Source organism: Fringilla coelebs (assembly GCF_963513975.1).
Source record: "Fringilla coelebs genome assembly, chromosome: 20".
In the NCBI taxonomy this organism is placed as follows: Eukaryota; Metazoa; Chordata; class Aves; order Passeriformes; family Fringillidae; genus Fringilla; species Fringilla coelebs.
The window spans coordinates 10126594-10150098 of NC_140046.1; the positions used below are offsets into that span (position 1 = coordinate 10126594).

The window sequence follows — 23505 nt, forward strand, 5'->3', positions numbered from 1 at the left end:
TTTTTCCCCAGGAGAAAGCAAACTCTCATTTTCTGATCCCTTTACAGCTACTTTTAGTTTCCCCTGCAGGAGTAAGAGGATGCTTTGGGGAGGCAGTGGCAGCAGAGGAAGCTGACTAGCATTCCCTGCACAGTTGTGTTTGTATTCCCTGCACAGCTCCCACAGCCCTGTGGCAGCACAGGGATCCACAGGTGTAACCTACAGCAGGAGGAATGGGACTTATCTACTCTAACAACAACAGGGGCTGAGCAGATCTGGCTAAAATTGTGTAAAAACTGCTGCAAGGAGAGCAAATCCCATGCCCCAGGCTCCACCAGGGCTGCAAAGTAAAACTGGTGCTGTTCTCTGCCATTCCCCCTGATGGTTAATGAGCCCTTCCTTTGACAGTCTGTGTCTGCAGCCACCACAGGACAGCACTAAAGGCTTCAGCACTCCCCCAATTTCCACATTCCCTGGGACACCCTACCCCTTGCAGCAGTTCTGGTTTCACACACAGCCCCCAGAGCCTCTCTGGGTCTCCTCTCTCTGAGTCCCCTGAGGTCACACGTGGCCAAAGCCTTGAGGCCATTTACCTCCCCAGTCTGGCTTTTCCCCAGGGCAGAGATTCCCTGTGGGCCTTCAGCTCTCTGGCTGCTGTAGGCCAGGAGAAAACATCCCTGTGAGAGCTCTTGGGGCTGAAAAATCCTCTGTGCTTCACTGAGTGACAGCTGTGCTTTGCAGAGATATCTACTTTAATTCTGCTTTATGGCTCCTGTGTTTTCCAGCACCATTTCAGTGTTACCTTCCTCTTCCCTGCTGGAATGTGGCATCCACCCTGAGCTGTGTGTGTTCTGTACCTCGTGCTGCACAAGATACAGATATGGGAAGATGCAGCTAAACATTTGTTTTTCCAGAAATCTTTCCTGTATTAGAATCCCAGAATGGTTTGGGTTGGAAGGGACTTTGAATGTCATCCCACTCATCATCATCTTCACTCATCCCACCCTTATCCCACCCCTGCCATGGCAGGGACACCTCCCACTGTCCCAGGCTGCTCCCAGCCCTGTCCAGCCTGGCCTTGGGCACTGCCAGGGATCCAGGGGCAGCCCCAGCTGCTCTGGGCACCCTGTGCCAGAGCCTGCCCACCCTGCCAGGGAACAATTCCTAATTCCCAACATCCCATCCAGCCCTGCCCTCTGGCACTGGGAGCCATTCCCTGTGTCCTGTCCCTCCATCCCTTGTCCCCAGTCCCTCTCCATCCCTCTGGGACCCCTTCAGGTCCTGCAAGGTTGATGTTGTTTTCCCTCAGCACCCATTTCTCACAAATGTCTTTTCATTTCAGGGCTCTTCCTTCCTCCCCAGCCCCCCATCACAAGTTTCCTCAGCTGAGGGTTGTATGGGAGGGTTAATGTTTTCCTTCATCCAGGCTGACATGGAGCAAAAAGCTTTTCCCCCCCTCCAGCTCCTGGGGAGCCTTTGGAAATGAAGGCAGCAAATCACATTAGATTGAATTTCACTAAAGGTTTTCTCTGTCCTAGAAAACTCCTGCCTCCTCCTGAAATACACTCAGCTTAAGAAGAGACTAATATATTTACTCTAACTGTGCTCAGTCTAGGAATAATTTTGCTGTAGAGATTAAATTTTTATATCATCTTGAAGAAAACCAACTCCTGCCAGTCCCCAGGGATTCCCTGTCTGGCTGTTCCAGCAGGAGGGGCTCAGATCCTGGCAGCTCCACGTGGTGTCTTGCTTTTTCTATTCCCTTCCCTTCTCTTCCTGCAGTACAATAGCAATATATTCCATTTGTTCCAAAGTTCAGAATTTTTAGGAGATTCTGAAAAAAAAAAAATCCTGTTTTAGCTTTGGGTGAGTGTGGCTTTGGGATGAGTGGAGCTTGTGGCTGCTCAGAGCTCTGCTCTGCACCAACACCTCATCTCCATGCAGCCCATTCCCATCTCCTGAGCTTGCAGAATTCCCTAGGGGCTGAATGCACCAAAGATGAAGATTTTTGTGGGGATTAGTGCTGTTTATCACCTCAGGTAGGCTGGAGCAGGCATCAGGAGAGACTTTCTGGCAGAGGTTCAGCACTTCTGCTTTGTGCCTGCCCAGAAGGATAAAGGATTTGCTCTGTGACTTGGGAACAGTCCTGACTCTTTGCTTTCAACCTTGTCTTTGGGGAAACAAGCTGATGGCACCATGCTCCTTCCCTTTTTTGCTCATGCTGTCTCTGTGTGTCACTTCTGGCCCTTCCAGGCCAATTTCATGGAATCCCAGAATATCCTGAGCAGCCACATGGGTTGGGCTCAGGGTAATTCCTGAATTCACAGCAAAGGCAATCCAAGTTCCCAGAAAGGTGCCCAAAAATGTGGTGAATAAAAGCCAATGAATGGATTGACTGGATGAGGATGTGCTGTCCCCATTTGTGTTCAGGTCTGCCCCTCCTGAGGCACCTTCTCAGCCAGCTGGAAACAAATCCCTTCCTCTTCTCTTTGGACATGAATTGTCTTCCTTGACAAACGTTCTTGAGTCTTGCTCGGAGTGCCACACACCAGAGTGACATTCCTGAAGCCTCCCAGCAGCCTGGGCTGGAGAGGAAATGCTGAACCAGCTCAGGGACACCCAGGGGATCCTGCCTGGCACCCCCACCTGGCAATGTTCATCTCCATGACTCTCCTTGCAGGGGCTCTCCTGCTCATGGTGTGCCCTGCCCAACACAAATGGATCCTTTGGATTGATTTCTTTGGGTACATGATGCTGGTTTATCAGCTTTTACCACCTTAAAGCAGTAGAAAGACAGAATGTGCAGAAATGAGCTGAGTGAGCAGAGAGAAATGAGCGCTGGATCTGTCCCCCAGGCTGGCATGGCCTTGGTGGTTGGTGTCTGAGCACTGTGGGAGGTTCCTCACCTCGAATTCCAGCTCCTTCACGGAGGTGCTGTGCTTGGGAGCACAATTCCCTTAGCTGAGCCAGAGGTAAGAACCTCTGCAGACTGGCAGGGGTCTTGTGGGATGGATTGGCCTTGGAGGGATCATCCTTCCCTGCTGGTTACAGTGTGGGGCTCTGGGACAAGCACTGCCTTGGTGTCTGAGTTTATGATCTGTTGGTAATAACCCTAAATTGTGATTTTAAAGCCTGCTTCTAACAGAGCCAGCTGCTGGGATGTCCGTGGTGTCCACATCCCACTGAGTGTCCTCCATCCATGGAGCCTCTGCCCCCCTCACAAAGTCCCCATGTCCCTCCTCACAGGTGTGTGGCTGCAAAGCACAGAAAGCAAAAGCACCAGGGCAGGGAGAAATGTGTTCAGATGAATCAAGAAAAGCAAAACTTAGCTTTAAAAGCAAACTCGGAGATGCTGAGGGTTCCTGGAGTGGAACCACTTGGGGTTGGGAAATTCATGGAGTGATCTGCTGAGCACAAAGTGCCTCCCATCCCAGCCTTGCTGGGTGATCCCCTGGCTCCTGCTCAGCCTGGAGCTGGGGAGGGCAGCCTGGATGTGTGATCACAGCCTGGGGCTCCTGGCAGCTGATTTGTTGTTATTGTCCTCAGGTAAAATCCAGTCAAGCCCAGTGTGGTCAGAGGGGCTCTGACACAGCAGGGAAGGATGTTGAGAGGCTTCCTTCTCAGAAGGAATACTACTAATAATAATAACTACAACAGCAATGATGATGATGATAATAATAATAGTAGTAATAACAATAATTCTTCAAACTGTTCTTCCAACTGTGATTAACAGTCCCAGCTCATTTTTTCCCATCTCTCAATGCTACTTTTTGAGAGAAAAAATACTTAAATCTGTGGGCAAGCAGGAATGTTTGTCCAGGACAATGGAAGGCAGTGGTAGGTTTGGGAGCTGGACAAACCTCAAGGTTATCGTCCCTTCAGAAGCTTCAGAGGTGACAAAATCTGTCCTGTTCTCAGTCAGGGCTCTGCCATTGAAACAATGGGAATATATCCTGGTGTTTTTCAGCATAAAAAACCAAACAGACACAAAAGCAAACCAAAATCCATCATTATTATTTTTGTGTTTCTGACAAAAAGAGAGTGAATCTCTGCTAATGAAAAATATTAAAATTCCAGGTGCTCTGTCTAATAAATAATAATATGACTTGGCTTCCCACAGCCACCACCAAATCATCCATGGAGCTCTTTATGTGCAGCTCATTTTGAACTTTGCCTATTTCCTTCAGCTATGCAGATATAAATAAATAATTCCCCTTGATAAGGGTCTGGGAACACTGTACTTTAAAAGATAAGAAAGGTTTGAGGGGAAATTGTTTTTAAATCCCTACCATTTGTATGCTGTTCACTGTTCACACTGAGCAAAAATTCATTCAGCTGGCACTTAACCAAGCCTGTTTTATTCCTGCTCTGTGTTCAACCTATCCTTCTCCTGGGGACATCTAACCTTCCATGTAATTACCTCTCTGAGAGTGGGAAGGAGGCCTGAATAACCTCCCCACCAACTCAATAAATGCACAGATCCTGGGACAGGTTATCAGCTGCACGCCAGGGGCAGGGCTGGCAGGAGCAGCGTGCCTGAGCTGTGAGGAACTGCAACACTTGAGCCATTTTTATTCCAGCATTGGGCCAAAGAAGGAGGACATGGAATGTCTGCAGAAAACCAACCCAAAACAGCCAGGAACCCAAAACAGCCAGGATTTTTAGAGTTTTGTTTTTTTATTTTTCTTTGGGAGCTGAAAATAACAGCGATGGGTTTTACCAGGGATGGGCTTACCAATAATGAGTTTTACCAGGGATAGGTCTTACCAGAAATGGGTTTTTACCAGGGATGAGTTTTACCAGTGATGGGTTTTACCAGGGATGGGTTTTACCAGAGATGAGTTTCACCAGGGATGGGTTTTACCAATGATGAGTTTTACCAGGTTTTTAACAGGGATGGGTTTTACCAATAATGGATTTCACCAGGGATGGGTTTTACCAATGATGAGTTTTACCAAGAATGAGTTTTACCAGGGATGGGTTTTACCAATGATGGGTTTTACCAATGATGGGTTTTACCAGGGATGGGTTTTACCAAAAATGGGTTTTACCAAAAATGGGTTTCACCAGGGATGGGTTTCACCAGGGATGGGTTTTACCAGGGATGGGTTTTACCAAAAATGGGTTTCACCAGGGCTGGGTTTCACCAGGGATGAGTTTTACCAATGATGAGTTTTACCAATGATGAGTTTTACCAATGATGAGTTTTACCAGGGCTGGGTTTTACCAGGGATGGGTTTCAGCAGGGGTGGGTTTTAGCAACAATGGATTTCACCAGGGATAAGTTTTACCAATGATGAGTTTTATCAGGGATCGGTTTCACCAGGGATGTGTTTTCCAGGGATGCTTTATCAGTGATGGATTTGCCAGTGATGGGTTTCACCAGGGATGCTTTACCAGGGATGGCTTTTACCAGGGATGAGTTTTACCAATAATGGATTTCACCAGGGATGGGTTTTACCAGAGATGTGTTTTACCAATAATGGATTTCACCAGAGATGAGTTTTACCAATGATGAGTTTTACCAGTGGTGGGTTTCACCAGTGATGGGTTTCACCAGGGCTGCTTTACCAGGGATGGGTTTTACCAGAGATGTTGTTTTTGTTTTCCCAGGTCTGTCCAAGTCCCTTGGTCTCATTGAGGGCTATGGTGGCCGTGGCAAGGGTGGCCTCCCAGCCACCCTGTCCCCTGAGGAGGAGGAGAAAGCCAAGGGACCCCACGAGAAGTATGGCTACAACTCCTACCTCAGTGAGAAGATTTCCCTGGACCGTTCCATCCCGGATTATCGCCCCACCAAGTAAGTGCCAGGGGCTCCAGCAGGGAATGTTTGTGTTCAGGTGCCACCCCAGAGCCAGGAGTGCTGGGGCTTCCCCAGTCAGGTTTGGTGCCCAGTGATGAGAAATGGGGGTGGCTGGGCTGGAATGAGCTCATGGAGTCACAGAACCACTGATGCTGGAAAACCCTCAAAGGTTGTTGAGTCCAACCATTCCCCAGCACTGCCAAGGCCACATCAACAGAGCTGTTACAGGGATGGGGATGCACTGCCCTGGGCAGCTGTGCCAGGGCCTGACCAACCTTTTACTCAGGAAATAATTCCTAACATCCAACCTAAACCTCCCCTGGCACAACTTGAGGCTGTTTCTGCTTGTCCTGTCAGTTGGTACCTGGGAGAAGAAACTGATCCCCACCTGGCCCCACCTTGGTTCCAGGTAGTTGGAGAGAGTGAGAGAGTTCACCAAGATGATTTCTCAGGGATAAAAAGTGCATTTCTTCCCAGTCTGTCTCTGTTTTCCTAAAGCAGTCCATGATTTTGGGTGGAAGTGATGCCGTTGGAAGCTCAGCTCTGCTTTCACTGAGGTTTTGGTAAAAGTGTGCAGAAATTCTTCCTCCCTCCCTCCTTGTCAGCTCCTTTATGTCCCTGCAGGATCTCCAGGGCCCTTGGGCTGCCCTCAGGCTCCTCCCAGTACAGGAATCCTCCAGGGACACTCTGGGATCTCCCACTGGAGAGCTGGGCCTTTAAAGGGAGCTTCTACAGTGGCAGTATCTTTCCTCTCCTTTTTTGATTGAGCTCTTAAGGTGCTGGTGATGTTTACCTGCCAATCAGCACAGGAGAACAGGCTTTAGAAGAGATGACACATCATTTTGTTAAGAGGATGAGGAAAGACATGCTGTAAGTTTATCTTTGTGAAGGTTAATTTTAGATATGGCTGCCAGAGTGTTCCTCAGAATAGGAAAGTGTCAGTTTGTCCTGGCCTGGAGTGAAATCCCTGATAAAAAAATGAGCTGGGAGAGGTTTGGATTGTGAAAGATCCATGTCCAATGCCTGTGTCACTGGGGCAGTGACAAAGGTGTTGCCTTGAGAGCACTGAAAACCGTGCAGCCAGGGATGCAGCTCTGTGTGTCAGGAGGGGGCAGATTGTCCAGGCTGGGGGAGCAGGGACAGCTCCTGTTCCCTCTGTCCCTGAGCTCCAGATTGTCCTGGCTGGGGGAGCAGGGACAGCTCCTGTTCCCTCTGTCCCCTGAGCTCCAGATTGTCCAGGCTGGGGCAGCAGGGACAGCTCCTGTTCCCTCTGTCCCAGAGCTCCAGATTGTCCAGGCTGGGGCAGCAGGGACAGCTCCTGTTCCCTCTGTCCCTGAGCTCCAGATTGTCCAGGCTGGGGCAGCAGGGACAGCTCCTGTTCCCTCTGTCCCAGAGCTCCAGATTGTCCAGGCTGGGGCAGCAGGGACAGCTCCTGTTCCTTTTGTCCCCAGAGCTCCAGATTGTCCAGGCTGGGGCAGCAGGGACAGCTCCTGTTCCCTGTGTCCCTGAGCTCCAGATTGTCCAGGCTGGGGCAGCAGGGACAGCTCCTGTTCCCTGTGTCCCTGAGCTCCAGATTGTCCAGGCTGGAGGAGCAGAGACAGCTCCTGTTCCTTTTGTCCCCAGAGCTCCAGATTGTCCAGGCTGGGGCAGCAGGGACAGCTCCTGTTCCTCCACCTCTCTGGGTGCTGCCTGAATTCTGAGCAGCCCCTTGGAGCATCCAGGGCTGTCAGCCCCTGACAACAGAAATCCCTGGATGGGTTTCCAGAGTAATGGAGCCCAGGCTGCATTGTGCTGCTGCAGCTCCTCAGCCAGGCTGAACTGCAGCACAAATTGCACCTTTGCCTCTGTGAAATGCAAATCCCAGCACAATGCTGGATCCTTGGAGCGAGACCTTCCCCAGCACTTACCTGAGGCTGAGCTGCTGATTTCCATTTCTCATCCCCAGCTCTGACTTCCAGCAGAGCCAGCGTTACTTGGCGAGAATTAATTTGAGAAGTAATGTTTCTCCTCAGATTTGGGGGGAAGAAAAGGATTCATTCTGACATTTTCAGCCTTGCATTGTATTTTTGCTCAGTTCCATCATTCCATGGGAGAGTGGGGCATAGCATTCAAAATGCTTCAGTTTGGAGCTGGGCTGAGACTTGGGAGGGAATTTGTGGGTACTGAGTGCAGCTGCACAACTTAGTGACCTTTATCTGTGTAAGAACTTCAGGAGTGCATTTTGTTTATTGGTTTTCTTTTTGTTTTGGGGATCAATTGGCTTAATATTGTAAGAGAACAGTTGGTCTGTGTGTAATAGGCTGGAGTTTGCTGGAGAATTTGGAAAGTTTCACTTCTTCCTACCTCTGGCTTCAAGGTTCCCTTGCTATTTAGTGCATAAAGTTTTATGGCTGATTTTATGAAGGGTTGAACACAAACCATTTAAGTCAAGTATCCTGGTCTCTGATTAAAATAGATTCAAGTCAAGGGAAATTAGCCTAAATGGCTTTGAAATTGCAGCATTAGTGGGGAAAAACTGTTGAAAACCCTCCAGCTGATAAGCATTACAAAGCATGTAGTAGTTTTAAATATAATAGTGAAGCTGTGTGGTTCAGCTAAAGGCTGCAGAGTGTCTGGAATGCCAATGGTGCTGGCACAGGCTGGCACTCCCCAGCTTTTCCTCTCAGTTTTCCCTGTTTTTCAGGATTCATGTGGGCAAGTGTCACTGCCCTGAGTGCTGAGCAAAGCTGCACCAGAGCTCTGAGGCCTTTTCCTGCTCCTTTCTTGTGCCTGGGGCCAAAGGGAAGTGGAGCAAGGAGAGTTATGGGGAAGTTTGGCACATTTTGTGTATATTTTTGTGTCTCCAGTCTCTCTGCACCTCATGGTCAGTGCCACTGAGGGTTCAGGGACTCAGATATCCCTGCTCCATGGGATTCCAGGAGCTGTTGGTGAGGAGTAGCCAGTCCTGCTCATAGCTCAGGGCCTCTCAGTCCTGCCCAGAGGCAGAGAAAGGAGGGAATTTCCCAGGGAAAATTGTCCCAGAGGTGTGAGGATGATGTTCAGGAGAAGGTGATGTCTTCCCCAGCACCAGGAGCTGTGACAGAATACCTTGTTTGCCCTGATTTGGGAAATTGTGGTGTCACTTCCTGGTAGTTTGGCTTATCATCTTTGCTTTAGTTGAATTATTTCCTTCCTCTTTCCCTTTCTCCTTTCCCTTTCATGTTTCTTTATCCCTTCCCTTTTCCCCTTCCTCTTTCTCCTCTCCACTTTCCCCCTTCCCTTTTCCTTTGTCCCCTCTCCCCTTTCCTATTCCACTTCTCTTATCCCTTCCCTTTTCTCCTTCCCTTCCCTTCCCTTCCCTTCCCTTCCCTTCCCTTCCCTTCCCTTCCCTTCCCTTCCCTTCCCTTCCCTTCCCTTCCCTTCCCTTCCCTTCCCTTCCCTTCCCTTCCCTTCCCTTCCCTTCCCTTCCCTTCCCTTCCCTTCCCTTCCCTTCCCTTCCCTTCCCTTCCCTTCCCTTCCCTTCCCTTCCCTTCCCTTCCCTTCCCTTCCCCGTCCCCTCTTCCTTCTTTCCCCTTTCCTTTTTTTACTTCCCCTTCCCTTCTCCTCTTTCTCCTTCCCTGTTCCTTTTCCCTTCTCCTCTTTCCCCTTCCCTGTTCCCTTTTCCCCTCTCCTCTCTTCCCCATTCCCCTTTTCTGCTTTCCCCTTTCCCCATTCCTGCTGGGGCTGCTCCCCTGGGCTGGGAGGTGGAAACTCTTCCCTGCAGTTCCCCACTGAGGGGCTGGGGCTGCCCTGGGAGATTCCCAGAGCAGTGGTGCCAGAGGTCTGGGATGAGCTGTGTGGAGCTGGTTCCCAACAGGAGCTGTGCCTGCCACTCCTGGACCTACCCTGATCCCAGCCCTCTGCTGAGCAGGAAAGGCTGTGCTGGCTGTGCACGAGATTTCCCAGTGAGCCAAGGCACAGATTCCAGCTGGGATGGCTGGGAAAGCTCTTCCTGGGGCTAAAACAGGCAGGGCTGGTGTTTTGGGGTGAGTTATTCCAGACCTTGCTGCCAAGCAGTGCCATAATGAGAAGGGCACTGGGAACACATGCCTATCACGCTTGATTGGGTTTCTTGGCTTCAAGATGAGATTCCTGCATGTTCTGGAAAACAATCTCAGCTTCCAGATTGGAAGTACCCAAGGTGCTGCCTGCAGCCCGCAGGACTTCTACACAAATCTTCACAAAACTGAGCTGGAGAGGTTTTCTCAATTTTCTGCAAAAGCCTCTGAAGGACAAGGCTGCTGTGTGAGTTTTATTGTTTATCCATTCCCAGCACTCGCTGCCTGCCTGGGGAGGATGGGGGTTTGGGAGATGTGTTGTTTTCTATATTGAAAGTGAAGCACATTTACATGGGATGCCAGGGCCTGCAGACATTCCCTGCTTGGATACAACATTTTATGCACCTCTGTTTTATCCTGTGATACAGGATTTAATGGGAACCTCTCCTATGTGTAGCCAGAAAATAAAATTGCTTTGTTAGATCAGCCTGCCTGTCCATCTTATCCAGTATCTAATCTCTGATAGTGGAATTACCAGATGCTTCAGGTTGAAAAAATCATATTAAGGGAAACTATGAAATAATCTGCCCATCTGGTACATTCTGCCTCCCCCATTCTCTCCTTTCAATCCTATCCAACATAAATGTGGAGTTCTCATTATCTCTTTAAAAGTCTGTTCTTTTCTGGAATCCTGCTAAGCTCTGATTCAGTGGTATTTTATGGCATTATAGGATTAAGGGGTAGATTTAAGAGAAATAATACCCACAATTGTTAGGACTATTGGATCATTGGGTGCAGATGACACATTCCTGCTGCTGCAAATCTCTCGACAGCTGTTCTCGGGAGGGGAGCCTCGAGGTATTAAAGTGAAGAGCAAAGATGGTGTAAGAGATAAGCAACTGCCAGAGTTTGATTTTTCACAGGTTTGAGGGATTCCCAGCCTGGAGACACAACCCCTTCTCCTGCCTGCCTTGGGGTGCTGCACATGGGTCAGGGGGTGCATGGAAAGGGACTTTGGACAAGGGGTTGTAGTGATAGGATGAGGTGGAATGGCTTAAAAATGCCAGAGGGCAGGGTTAGATGGAATATTGGGAAGGAATTCCTGCCTGTGAGGGTGGGGAGGTACAGGAACAGGGTACCCAGGGAGGCTGTGGCTGCCCCTGGATCCCTGGCAGTGCCCAAGGCCAGGCTGGACAGGGCTGGGAGCAGCCTGGGACAGTGGGAGGTGTCCCTGCCATGGCAGGGGTGGCACTGGATGGGCTTTAAGGTCCCTTCCAACCCAAACCCTTCTGGGATGCTCTGATGGAAAAGGTTTGGAGGTGTTGGGAGCCCTATGCTCTCACAGCACCTGGTCTGTGTTTGCCCTGGGAGCCTGTGGAGAGGTGCCCTGGCAGTGTCCCCATCACCTGCTGCTGAAGGAGGAGCAGTTCCACGTCCCTGCCTGGTGTAACTGTCCCTGTGGTGTTTGGGCTGAGTCAGAGCCATCCCCTGCAGCTCTCAGGGCCTGAATCACTCGTTTATTTCCGGAGCTGCTGCCGTGGGATTTCAGCACCAGCTGGCTCTGGCTGCTTTATTACCAGGGACCTCATGCAGCAGCAAGCTGAGAGCCTTTCTTTGGGATACAGTGCAGAAGATGGAGAGTCTGGGCTTCTGGGTAGACTTTGGGTTGTTGTTTGACAACTTAAAGAAACTAAATCAGCTTCTGATCAATTTTTATTTCAAGTGGTTTGTGTGTGGCCTCTGTGGGCTCTCAGTGTGAACCTGCTGGGTGCTGGAGCACATCGTGGGGTGGAGGGAGGCCCTGTCCCCCTTGGGATCTCTCCCCATCCCTGGAGGGCCTCCCTCAGACTGAGAGGATGTTGCAGGGCCCAAGAATTCCATTTTGGCTTTTTAATCACAACAGAATGCATATTTGGGAAGTGATGGATGTGGATGTGACTGGGACACGTCAGGACTGCCCAGGAGGATGCACCTGGAGGCTGTAATTGAGTCTCCTGCCCATGAGACCCCTCCTGCCTTCCCATCTCGTGCTGGATCCCAAATGCTCCTGCAGAGCCCACACTGGCCATGGTTTGTGCCAGGGGGCTCAGCCTGTGCCCTCTGCTTGCCTCTGATGGGAAGGTTCCATGTGCCATCACACTTATTTTCCTGTGAAAATACAGAAATCTCTTCCACTTTGGGAGTGACTGAACCCCCTGGCTTTGCAGGTGACCTTGTCTCAGATTTCTCTGGGACCAAGGCACAGAAATGAGGGATTTTCTCAACACCTGCCACAGCTTGGGCAGGAGATGCCCCTGTCACTCCATACATCTCATCTCATTTGCTCCCCTTTAACAAAACAAGTGCTTCCTGCCTTTCCCCTGCCCACAGGACAGTGTTGGCTGTGGGAGAAGTGTCTGAGATGTGCAGATATTACAGCAGCCAGTGGGAGGGCTCCAGGATGGCTCTCACATCTGGGATCTGACCCAGATGTCACATCTGGGATGTGACATCTGTCACATCTGGGATGTGACAGTGATCACAGGGGTCCCAGGATGAGGGAAGAGATGAGAAGCTTGACTCCATGTTCAGAAGGCTGATTTATTATTTTATGATATATATTATATTAAAATATACTAAAAGAATAGAAGGAAGGATTTCATCAGAAAGCTTAGCTAAGAATAGAAAAGGAATCAATAACAAAGGTTTGTGATTGACCCAGACAGTCTGGACAGCTGGACTGGGATTGGCCATTAATTGGAAACAACCACATGAGCCCAATCCCAGATCCACCTGCTGCATCCCACAGCAGCAGACAATCACTGTTTGCATTTTGTTCCTGAGGCCTCTCAGCTTCTCAGGAGGAAAAATCCTAAGGAAAGGAATTTTTCATAAAGCATGTTGGTGACACTGGGACATTCCTGAGCAAACATTTGTGGTGATGTGCCAGTCACTCCTGTCCTGCCCTGGGCTGCTCAGCCAGCCTTGATGAAGTGAGTCTGCAGAGAAGGACAACATTTAAGGAGACAAAACAAACTACTTGAATTATGAGAGTGATATTTGCTGGGAAATAGAGTTTCATGCCTGTTTATTTGTTGTGATTGCTGCTTATTGCAAACAAAGGAGGTCAGAAGAGCTCCTTCTCCCTTGCATGCACAATGTGCTACTACAGTCTGCAAAGAGTGCTTTGATGGGTTTCAGTCCTACACCCAAGCAACAGCCAGGAAAAGAGGCAGGATGTGGGGCTTTTTCTTCATCAAATAACTGAAGGGAAAACTAGAGAGGAATCAACACAATGAAGAACAAAAAAAAATTACTATTTCAGGTGTGAAATTCCCTTTGAATTGCATGTGGGAGTGTATTAAAATATCCTTACAGCTGTAGGAGAAAGCCAGGACTGGTTGTGCACCTTCTCTCCTAATAGATGGTTGTGGGTTTGACCCAGCATCGTGTGAAAAACACTCCTGCCCATGGCTTTTTATAGGTGCAGCCATAAAAAAAGGAAAAGTAATATTTTCCAGTACTTGGAAAGGTGCCACCTGAAAATTTTCTGGGAGAGCAAGTAGAGAAATCAAGCAGTGAGTATCAGTGTCACAGCCCTGGCATGCAGGAGCTGTGCCTCAAATAGGGCTCACCAAAGCCAGAGCAGATTTGCAGCTCAGGGATGGACTGTTGGATATTTTCTGTCCATGTGTTGTTCTGTCCTGCCCAATCTGTCCCATCTCTGTGTGGCTCCAGGCAGTTTTAATCTGCCAGGCTGCAAAAAGTCATGGAAACCTCCTGAGCTGGAAGAGACCCAGCTCAGGAGAATGAGAATCACAGAGGCTGGAAAATCCCTCCAAGGCCATCCAGTCCCACCATGTGCCCCATCCCCACCTTGTCCCCAGCCCAGAGCTCTGAGTGCCACCTCCAGCCCTTCCCTGGGCACCTCCAGGGATGGGGACCCCAAACCTCCCTGGGCAGCCCCTGCCAGTGCTGAGCCCCCTTTCCATGGGGAAATTCCTCCTGATGTCCAACCTGAGCCCAGCCTGGGGCCGTTCCCTCTGCTCCTGTCCCTGTTCCCTGGAGCACAGCCCGACCCCCCCGGCTGTCCCCTCCTGGCAGGAGCTGTGCAGAGCCACAAGGGCCCCCTGAGCCTCCTTTGCTCCAGGCTGAGCCCCTGCCCAGCTCCCTCAGCCCCTCCTGGGGCTCCAGAACCTTCCCAGCTCTGTTCCCTTCCCTGGACACACTCCAGCCCCTCAGGGTCGGTCTCGAAGTGAGGAGTAAAATCACCCAGTGCAGCCCCAGCCCTGCACAGACACCCCAGCAATCCCAGCCTGGGCATCCCTGGGAGCAGTGTCCAAACACTCCCTGAGCTCTGGCAGCCTCAGGGCTGGGACCATTCCCTGGGGAGCCTGGGCAGGAGTTGTGTCACCTCTGCACCCATCCAGATCCTGTGTCCCTGCAGGAGGGGCTGGGGAGGATGTTGGGAGGTGTTTTATGCGGGGCTGCTGTCAGTCCTCAGCTCCTCAGTCTGTCCTGAAGTGAGAAAAGATGTCCTGGAATGTCCTGAGCTGGAAGGGACCCCAGGGATCACCCAGTCCCACTCCTGGCCCTGCACAGACACCCCAACAATCCCAGCCTGGGCATCCCTGGAGCTCCTGGAGCTCTGGCAGCCTCGGGGCTGTGCCATTCCCTGGGAAGTGCCCAGCACCCTCTGGGGGAAGAACCTTTCCTGAGAGCCACCCTGTCCCTGTCCCTGGCCCAGCCCCAGCTGTCCCTGTCCCCCAGAGCAGTGACCAGAGCTGCCCCTCAGGAGGAGCTGCAGCCCAGCGAGGTCCTGCTGGTGTCCCTCGAGGCTGTCCCAGGCTGTCCCCTCCCTGCTCTGAAGATCATGGGGGTAGAAGGTCATTCCAAACCCAGCTCCATACAAAGTCAGGTTTTTATTTCTCCTGCATCCTCAGGGCCCTGAGCTCTGTGTGTGCAGGGGCTGCTGGTGCCCTGTGCCCCTCCTTCCCTCCAGGGATGGGGCTGCAGCTTCTGCTGCCTTCGGGATGATTTGCAGAGAGGAAAAAGCCTCTTTGCTGCTCCATTGCTTCCCCAGCACTAACACAAGCCAGCAGGCTGTGGAATAAATATCAGCATTGATCTTTATTCCTCAGTGTGTTTGGACATGCTCCTCCTGACTCCCAGCCATGCTTTTTCTTGAAAACTGGGCAAGTAAAGGCTCTAAAAGCACACTTTTCCAGCTGTGCTTTACATTTGTTGGGTATTATTCCAGCCCATTCCTGGGACCTGCAGGAGCAGCCTGGTTCCTTGGACACACAGGCAGCTGGGGCTGGCTCCCCCCAGACCTGGAGCTGTCAGACTCCCTGTGGAAAAGTTTAGGGATTTGTGCTGTGTGGATTTAAATGGGGACACAGGACAACTTTTTCTTTCCCTTTTTTTTTGAAGCAGAGGTCACTGGAGCACACTTGGGCAGCTTGTGTGGGTCAGGACTGTGACAGAAGCCATTGGTGCTTGAAGTCCCAATATCTTCTTTAAACCCAGTTGGGAAGAAAGTGCTTTGGGGAAAGCAGCTGGAGTTGTTTAGTGTCTGTCAGAGAGTCTCTTATTTCCACTGTGCTGCTCAGTGTCACCTGCAAACACTGTGACCATGGATTTATAGCACTGCACCTCGGGGTTCCTAATGCCATGCGTTCCACTAATTGTCAATTTCCCCTTCCTGACTGCAAAGTTATTACCTGTTCTTGTAAGCTGGGAACATGGTGCTTCAGGGAAGACTTCTGTGGCAGGAGTGTGCTATAAAACAGTTCCTAATGTAAACAGAAGTATTAAATATCACTTTGGCAGAGGATGGGATTAGTGTAATTTAACAACTTGCTTTTGTGCTCCTCTGAACTCCTCTGCTGAAAAATACCTGTGTTATCATAAATACTTCTGCCTAAACTGTGCTTATGAGAATAAATGAAGCAATTTAAGCTTTGGATACACTTCTCTCCAGTTGGCTTCCAAGGAAATCAGGGCTTGTGTGTTTGTTTGTGCCACCAGCCTGCTCCCCTGGACTACCCAGAGCTTTTCTGTTCCAAAGCAGCACATGCTCAGCCAGATCAGGCAGAGGGGGAGTCAAGCTCTGCTGCTTTGACAGCCTTGGTCTTGCAGCCATTTGTGCAGTTTTCCAGCAGGAAAATCCAAGAGCAAGGAGGTCTCAATGACTTATTGTGTGTGTGAAAGAGCTGGGCATGGGCAGAGCTGGGTAAGTGGATGTGACACTCGGAATTGCTCTGGCTTTTATCTCCCTTAGATCTGTCTGAGCCTAATAACCTTATTCCAAGAGCCTCTCACCAGAGTAAATCCCATTCTCTACATTCTGTTTTTACAACTTTGCAGATGATTTCTTTTTAGGACTTGCCAAGTAATGTGCCTTTAGAAATGTCTGTATGTCCCTAAATTGTAATGACTATTTTTGAGACCCTAATCCTAAAATAGAGCTGAACATTTCTGAAGAAGAATTACTGGGAATAAAGTAGATGCTTTAAAATTGAGTTTCCTGGGGAAATGTGAGGAAGTTTCAGGGCTTTGTGGTCAGAAATAGTCTGAGAACCTGGATCTGTAAACAGTGAACTGTACCAGACAGCATTAGGTGTATTAAGATGCTTGGGTCACAAAAAATGTACATCACAGGATAGACACAATAGATTTAATGTTGGCAGTCCCTTTTGCAGGCAGACATGTGCACTGGATCAGCAAAATCCAAAGTAGAATAAGCAATTAATGAATGGAGCATGATGAGGAAGTGGCAGGATGAATAGCAGGCTGAGCATTTGCTTTCTTTAAAGCCTGCTCATAATCTTTACAAAGGCCAAATGGAGATCAATTCATTTCCTGGTGAAGCTTTATTTCAGAGGACAGCACAAATGCAGCTTGTTTGGTACCAGTGGTTTCATTTGTGGAGCTGCTTGTCACCAGAAGGACAAAGCCAGCAGGTTTTTCCTCTGCCATGGAGGTTTTTGGGCAGGAAGCAGCACAGATGTTAGGGAAGAGCTGGGCAGCAGTGCCTGTGGATTAAGGCATGCAGGGAGCTTGAACCTGCCTGTGCTGGCCCAGCAGAACTTGCAGTGGGATTTACAACATTTTGTCCTTCAGCCATGGAGCTTTGCAGCCCAGCCATGGGGAAATCATTCAATCCCTTCAGGGCCCCATGGATGCACCAGGATTTACCCCAGGCCTTCAGCTGCTAAGTTCTGGGGGTTTTCTGTGGGCCAGAGGGAACCTGAGAAGCTGCAGGCAGCAAAACCAAGCCTGGTGTGTCTGGATGTGTCTGGCTGTGCAGGTGGGGGGAGCTTTGGTGTTAGGGCTGGTGAAAAGCAGGTGAGAGTCCAATGGCCTTGGTAAGGTGAGGATGAGAGAGAAGAGTCCAGAATTCCCCCTTTTCAGGTGTGCATACAAACCTCTGGGGTGTGTAGGTGATGAGGGTGTCTTGGGAAGGTGCGGACTTAATCTCATCAGAAATTCCATTTAAGCCTTTCAAGTTCATTGTGTATCTCTGCACATATTTTGATGTGAGTTTGCTGTGTTTTGTCAAGTGTGGTATGAAATTATTTAGGTTGGAGAAGCTGTCCAGGACCATCGAGCCCAGCATGGCCAAGGCCACCACCATGTCCCCAAGTGCCACATCCATGGCCAGTGCTCCCCCAGACACAGGGTACACTCCCTGCCACGCCTGGCTCCTCTGAGGGCTGGGCTGCTGGCAGGGTGACACAGGAGCTCTGTCACTGTGTCAGGCTTTAGATGCTCCTGTCAGCATCTCTGGTGTGGCAGCAAACAAATCTCCAGCCCCAAATCCTGGTCTCTGGGCTGGAGTGGCACTGGAAGGTTCCTGAAGTGTCTGTGGCAGGGAGCTGTGGCTGCTGTCCTTTGGATATCTGCAGGAGAAGGCAGGCACAACAAGAAGGATATGAAACCCCATTTGTGGGGCATCTCCAGCCTGTCCCTAAAAACTGATTGTGTTTTGGTTTGGGGTTTTATCAGGGGACAGGGAGAAGTTGGAGTATTTTTGGTTTTGGGGTGTTTTTTCCTTAACCTTGTGATATTCAGCTTTTGTTTGACTGGCTGTGTGGGTTGGATGCCTCCCTACCTGCTGTGAGGTGTTTCATGGTGTTGCAGTTCTGCACTGGGTTAAACTGGGTGCCTTTGTGTGCTGGGGCTCTGAGCTGGTCACCTTTGTCCCTCAGTTCTGTCTGTTGTGTTTTTTGTTTGGCAGAGGTGGATGATGTCACCTGTGACAGCAGAAAAGCCACACAGGAGCAAATCTCTCCACAGAATAGCAGGGCTGGTGTGGAGCTTCCTCTGGAATAAAGGGAAACTTGTGGCACTTTGCAATGAAGGCTTGTGTGTGGTCTTTGGTTTGTTAATTCTCCATCCTCAATGTCCCCTGCATGAAGGGGCCCCAGTATTTATGGGCAGTTCATTGCATTCAGTTAACTGGTACCTGACACTGCATCTGAGGGGAAAAGCAGATCTAAATCAGCCCCATCTGCTGCTTTTCACCCTTCTGATGGTGCTTGGGACTCATTTTTATTCTTTTCCATCCACAGCAGTACAAGTGTCTCACCAGTGTGTCAGTGTGTCCTGGTGAGCAGCTGGGCTGGGCTGGGCTCTGGTGGTGCCAGCCCTGGGATTTGGGGATGGCAGAGCTCTGTCTGGTGTCAGCTCCAGGATTTGGGGATGGCAGAGCTCTGTCTGGTGCCAGCTCCAGGATTTTGGAATGGCAGAGCTTTTCCTGGTGCCAGCTCTGGGATTTGGGGATGGAAGAGCTCTCCCTGGAGACAGCTCCAGGATTTGGGGATGGCAGAGCTCTGTCTGGTGCCAGCTCCAGGATTTTGGAATGGCAGAGCTTTTCCTGGTGCCAGCTCTGGGATTTGGGGATGGAAGAGCTCTCCCTGGAGACAGCTCCAGGATTTTGGGATGGCAGAGCTCTCCCTTGTGCCAGCTCTGGGATTTGGGGATGGAAGAGCTCTCTCTGAAGACAGCTCAAGGATTTTGGGGTGGCAGAGCTCTCTCTGGTGCCAGCTCTGGGATTTGGGGATGGCAGAGCTCTGTCTGGTGCCAGCTCTGGGATTTGGGGATGGCAGAGCTCTCTCTGAAGACAGCTCAAGGATTTTGGGGTGGCAGAGCTCTCTCTGGTGCCAGCTCTGGGATTTGGGGATGGCAGAGCTCTGTCTGGTGTCAGCCCTGGGATGCTGGGATGGCAGAGCCCTCCCTGTGTGACATTTGCTGGGATGGCAGAGCCCTCCCTGTGTGACATTCCCCATGCAGGAATTTGGCAGACAGGGCTCAGTGACACCCCTCTGCTGAGTCTGATCCAACTCTGGCAGAGGTTAAACAAACTTATCCAGTGATGTCTGTACGTAATGGGAAAGGTTTAAAAACCTCTCCATCTTGCAGTCCATAAAGCCGTCAGCAGCATGGCTCTGTGATCACAAAGAAGAAGAGCTGTCTCTAAAAGTCCATTGTGCCTTTTAAGTTCATCATTTTTATGCCAGCTCTTCCAGCAGTGCCATCATTCCACCTTGTTCCAGGCAGCACAAGTTGTGCCACTTTTCTTCTTCATTGCCCCGAGTCTGTCCTGGGGATGTCAAACTCCTGGGTTCCCGTGAGATCTATTCAAGTAAAACCCTCCTACCCTAGGCTCTGCACCAAGGATTTCATTTTCAATTTGAGAGGGAAGGTTTGCAGCAGTGCCAGTACCTGCCTGAGCACAGCTGGGACGTTTGCTGGTGGCACTGTCACCCTGGAGTTCCTGGCTGGGACACGAAGGGCTCCCTTCCCTCACTGATGTTTGTCTGAACCTTCAGCCTGGGACTGCCCTGATCAGGGGAGGAAGAAGGTTGTTTCACCTTCCCAAAGGACAGCTTCAGTGTGTTCTACCTGACAGAAATATTCCAGGGATGGAGGGCTGGAATAAACTGTCCTTTGGCAGTGGCAGTGTCACTTCACTGACCTTGAAGGGAGCTCAGGCTTCTGCCTTAGAGGAGATGTCTGTGAGTTACCTTGTGCAGGACTGTGCCACATGAGCAGCTACAGAGCAGCAGCTGCCTCCAGCAGAGGCTCTCAGAACATGCACTGTTCATTTACAACTTATTGTAATTTACACTTCACTGTCAACGTGCAGGGTGACATTAGTGCCCTTCAAATGGCAGCAGCCAGCCCTTGGCATCCCTGGCCAGGACCTGGTGTCCCTGTGGAGCAGTCAGGGCTCCTGTCTGTCTGTCCCTGTCAGGGCTCCTGTCTGTCCCTGTGGAGCAGTCAGGGCTCCTGTCTGTCTGTCCCTGTCAGGGCTCCTGTCTGTCTTTCCCTGTCAGGGCTCCTGTCTGTCCCTGTGGAGCAGTCAGGGCTCCTGTCTGTCTGTCCCTGTCAGGGCTCCTGTCTGTCTGTCCCTGCCAGGGCTCCTGTCTGTCCCTGTGGAGCAGTCAGGGCTCCTGTCTGTCTGTCCCTGTCAGGGCTCCTGTCTGTCTGTCCCTGCCAGGGCTCCTGTCTGTCCCTGTGGAGCAGTCAGGGCTCCTGTCTGTCTGTCCCTGCCAGGGCTCCTGTCTGTCCCTGTGGAGCAGTCAGGGCTCCTGTCTGTCTGTCCCTGCCAGGGCTCCTGTCTGTCCCTGTGGGGCACAGTCAGGGCTCCTGTCTGTCTGTCCCTTCCAGGGCTCCTGTCTGTCCCTGTGGAGCAGTCAGGGCTCCTGTCTGTCTGTCCCTGTGGAGCAGTCAGGGCTCCTGTCTGTCTGTCCCTGTGGAGCAGTCAGGGCTCCTGTCTGTCTGTCCCTGTCAGGGCTCCTGTCTGTCTGTCTGTCCCTGTCAGGGCTCCTGTCTGTCCCTGTGGAGCAGTTAGGGCTCCTGTCTGTCTGTCCCTGCCAGGGCTCCTGTCTGTCTGTCTCTGTCAGGGCTCCTGTCTGTCCCTGTGGAGCAGTCAGGGCTCCTGTCTGTCTGTCCCTGCCTGGGCTCCTGTCTGTCTGTCCCTGCCAGGGCTCCTGTCTGTCTGTCTCTGTCAGGGCTCCTGTCTGTCCCTGTGGAGCAGTCAGGGCTCCTGTCTGTCTGTCCCTGTGGAGCAGTCAGGGCTCCTGTCTGTCTGTCCCTGCCAGGGCTCCTGTCTGTCCCTGTGGAGCAGTCAGGGCTCCTGTCTGTCTGTCTGTCCCTGCCCTGCTGGAGCACTGGAGATGCTCAGCACGAGGTGATGGACTCTGAGCTGACCTTGTCTCACAGCCTGGGCTCCTCCTGGCAGGGGAGCTCAGGGTGCTGCTGCCTCTGCTGTGATCCTGTCAGATGCTGCAGGGAGCCTTGCAAAGCCTGCTCCTTCACTCCAGGCCTGTTTGGACACCATTCAGAGTTCAGCTCTGTTTGCAGGGCATTGTTTTTAAACAAACAGAGAAAAAAATGCTCCTGAATTTCCTCCCTGCCCAGCCTACCTTGTCTGGGAGGAGAGAAAGGCCACCAGGCAGGCAGCAGGACCTGCAGGCTTCACTCCTGAGCCCTTGGGCTGACCCCTTCATCCCTGAGCATCATAACCTCAACATCTTGTGTTTAAATCCCTCCTGCCTTGGTTAAGGGGACAGCAGCCTCCTTCTCCTGAGGATCTGTCAAACTGGGAGCCCCCAGCTGTGCTGTGGATGGCCAGATGTGGCCAGATGTGGCCATGAGGAGACCCTGGAGCTTGGTCATGCAGGGCAGAGGCTGTGGCCAGCCCTGCCTTGTCCTGCTGGGGCTGATGAGGAGCCAGGGGCTCTGTGCAAGAACTGGGCACAGTGGATGTCATTCCTTGTGCTGTCCTGAAAATGCCAGGTGCCAGGGACACACTGTGGGCTCCTGCACCACACATGGGAGGAGTCCTGACCTCTGTCTCTGTAATGGGTAAGATTGCTGCTACTTCCCATCTGAGGAGCGCTCTCAGCTTTGGGAACCAGCCCTGAGAGATGCACTGGTGAGTCTTTCAGTTGCAAGCTGATGTTTTCCTGAAGCAGCAATCTCTGGAATTGCTGTTCTGGAATAGCAATCTCTGGAATCTGGGGGAGGATTTCACTTCCTGTGCACTAATTCTGACCAAGCTGTGTCTCACACACCCTTGGCTCTAACGTGGCAGTTCCATAGCTCATTGTAAAAAAGGGATTTAAATATGTGTGAGTGGAACTGTCTCTCTGCTCCTGAGCCATGTTTTATAGGAGCAGCTCCACAGCCCTGTGGAAGATGTGCCAGCATAGCTGAGCACTTCTATAATGTCCACAGTGCTTTTCAGGACAGGAAGTAACAATTCATTTATTCTGCTGATCAAAAGAATATTTGCCTGTTTAAATATTCACACCCTTGAGCTTCTACAAGACTGAAATGTCAGGAGGGGATAAGCTCCTGATAAGCACGTTAGCTGGATTTATTCAGTGTGATGGCCAAAAGAGAAATCATTAATAAGTCAGGACTCAGACTGGGGAGCTCCTGGGTGCTCAGAATTAGAAATAAAGGGGGGAGGGGCCAGGAGGGAGGGAGATCTGGCACTCTGATATGGAGGAGAAGAGGAAATCTTGGAGAACCCATCATCAGGATCTACTTTATAAAGAGGTGTGATGTTTATAATCAGAACCACCACATTCTTTGTCTGCCCTCTATTCTCCCACAGGCACCCAGGATCTGCATGGGCTGAGATGATCTTTAAGGTCCTTTCCAACCAAACCCCACTCAGTGATCCTGTGATTTGGGTCCAGCTGGCACAGATTGCTGTGTCTGACTCTCCCTGTGTGCTACTGTGATTATTGATCCCACAGAGCTGGAGAGGAGTGCAGCAGGACCCCATTAGGAGCTGTAGGAATAACTCCAGAGGCTGAGGGAGCAGCACAGAACCCTAACATGGGTGTTCTGGGGGGCACAGAGCCCCAACATGGCTGTTCTGGGGGGCACAGAGCCCTAACATGGGTGTTCTGCAGATCTGGGGGGCACAGAACCCTAACATGGGTGTTATGTGGGGCACAGAGCCCTAACATGGGTGTTCTGCAGACCCAGGGGGATCAGCCCTCTCCATGGTGGTTGCTGCTGGTGGCATTTCAGGACAGGTAGAGATGTCCCCTTCATGCTCTGGGGGACATTTGTGTCCTGAACAGCCCTGGGGGCATGCCTGGGAAGATGAGGGATGGGGCAGCATCAGAGCTGCTGGTGCTGTAGTTATGAAACAGAGCTCAGGTCATCAGTGAGTCTGAGCAGACTCTGCTCCTCAGACCCTCCCTGAGCAGCACAGGGCAGGTCCCACTGCTGGCCCAGCCATGAGTGTGCTCCCAAGAGCACAGCACAGTCCTGTGTGCTCCAGAGTGATCTCCCAGCGTGCTGCCATCCCTCCCTGTGCCAGGCACCAGGCAGGCCAAGGGATTGTGTGTTCCAGGGGCTGCACAGAGCAGGCTGCTCTTTTCCTGCTGTTATTTTATTGACCTTTTCTCCTGGGTGTATTTTCCAAAGCAGAGCAGGGCCTGCCCACCCTGTGTGGCTCCTGTTCCAGCCTGTGGGCACTGCACAGGACGTCCTTTGTGTCCTGGCTTCGAGGGATGGACAACTGCTGTGGCTCTGCTCCCAGGGAACAGTGCCAGGAGGAGAGGGAACGGCCTCAGGCTGGGCCAGGGGAGGTTTACATTGGATATGGAGGAAATTTCTCACTGAAAAGGGGGTCAGGCATTGGAAGGGGCTGCCCAGGGCGGTGGGGGAGTCCCCATCCCTGATCCAAAAGCCAAG

At 51.2% G+C, this 23505-nt stretch overlaps 1 protein-coding gene across 1 annotated transcript in view; it reads left to right on the plus strand.

The window, feature by feature from the left end:
* The window catches only part of GALNT17 (polypeptide N-acetylgalactosaminyltransferase 17), a gene marked incomplete at both ends in the record, with an annotated part of 227164 nt that overhangs the window by 52852 nt on the left and 150807 nt on the right, over window positions 1-23505 (plus strand). Inside the window, one exon of the mRNA XM_084218886.1 lies at window positions 5593-5776. Coding sequence (XP_084075012.1) covers window positions 5593-5776 — 184 coding nt within the window. The remainder of the gene's footprint in view (window positions 1-5592; window positions 5777-23505) is intronic.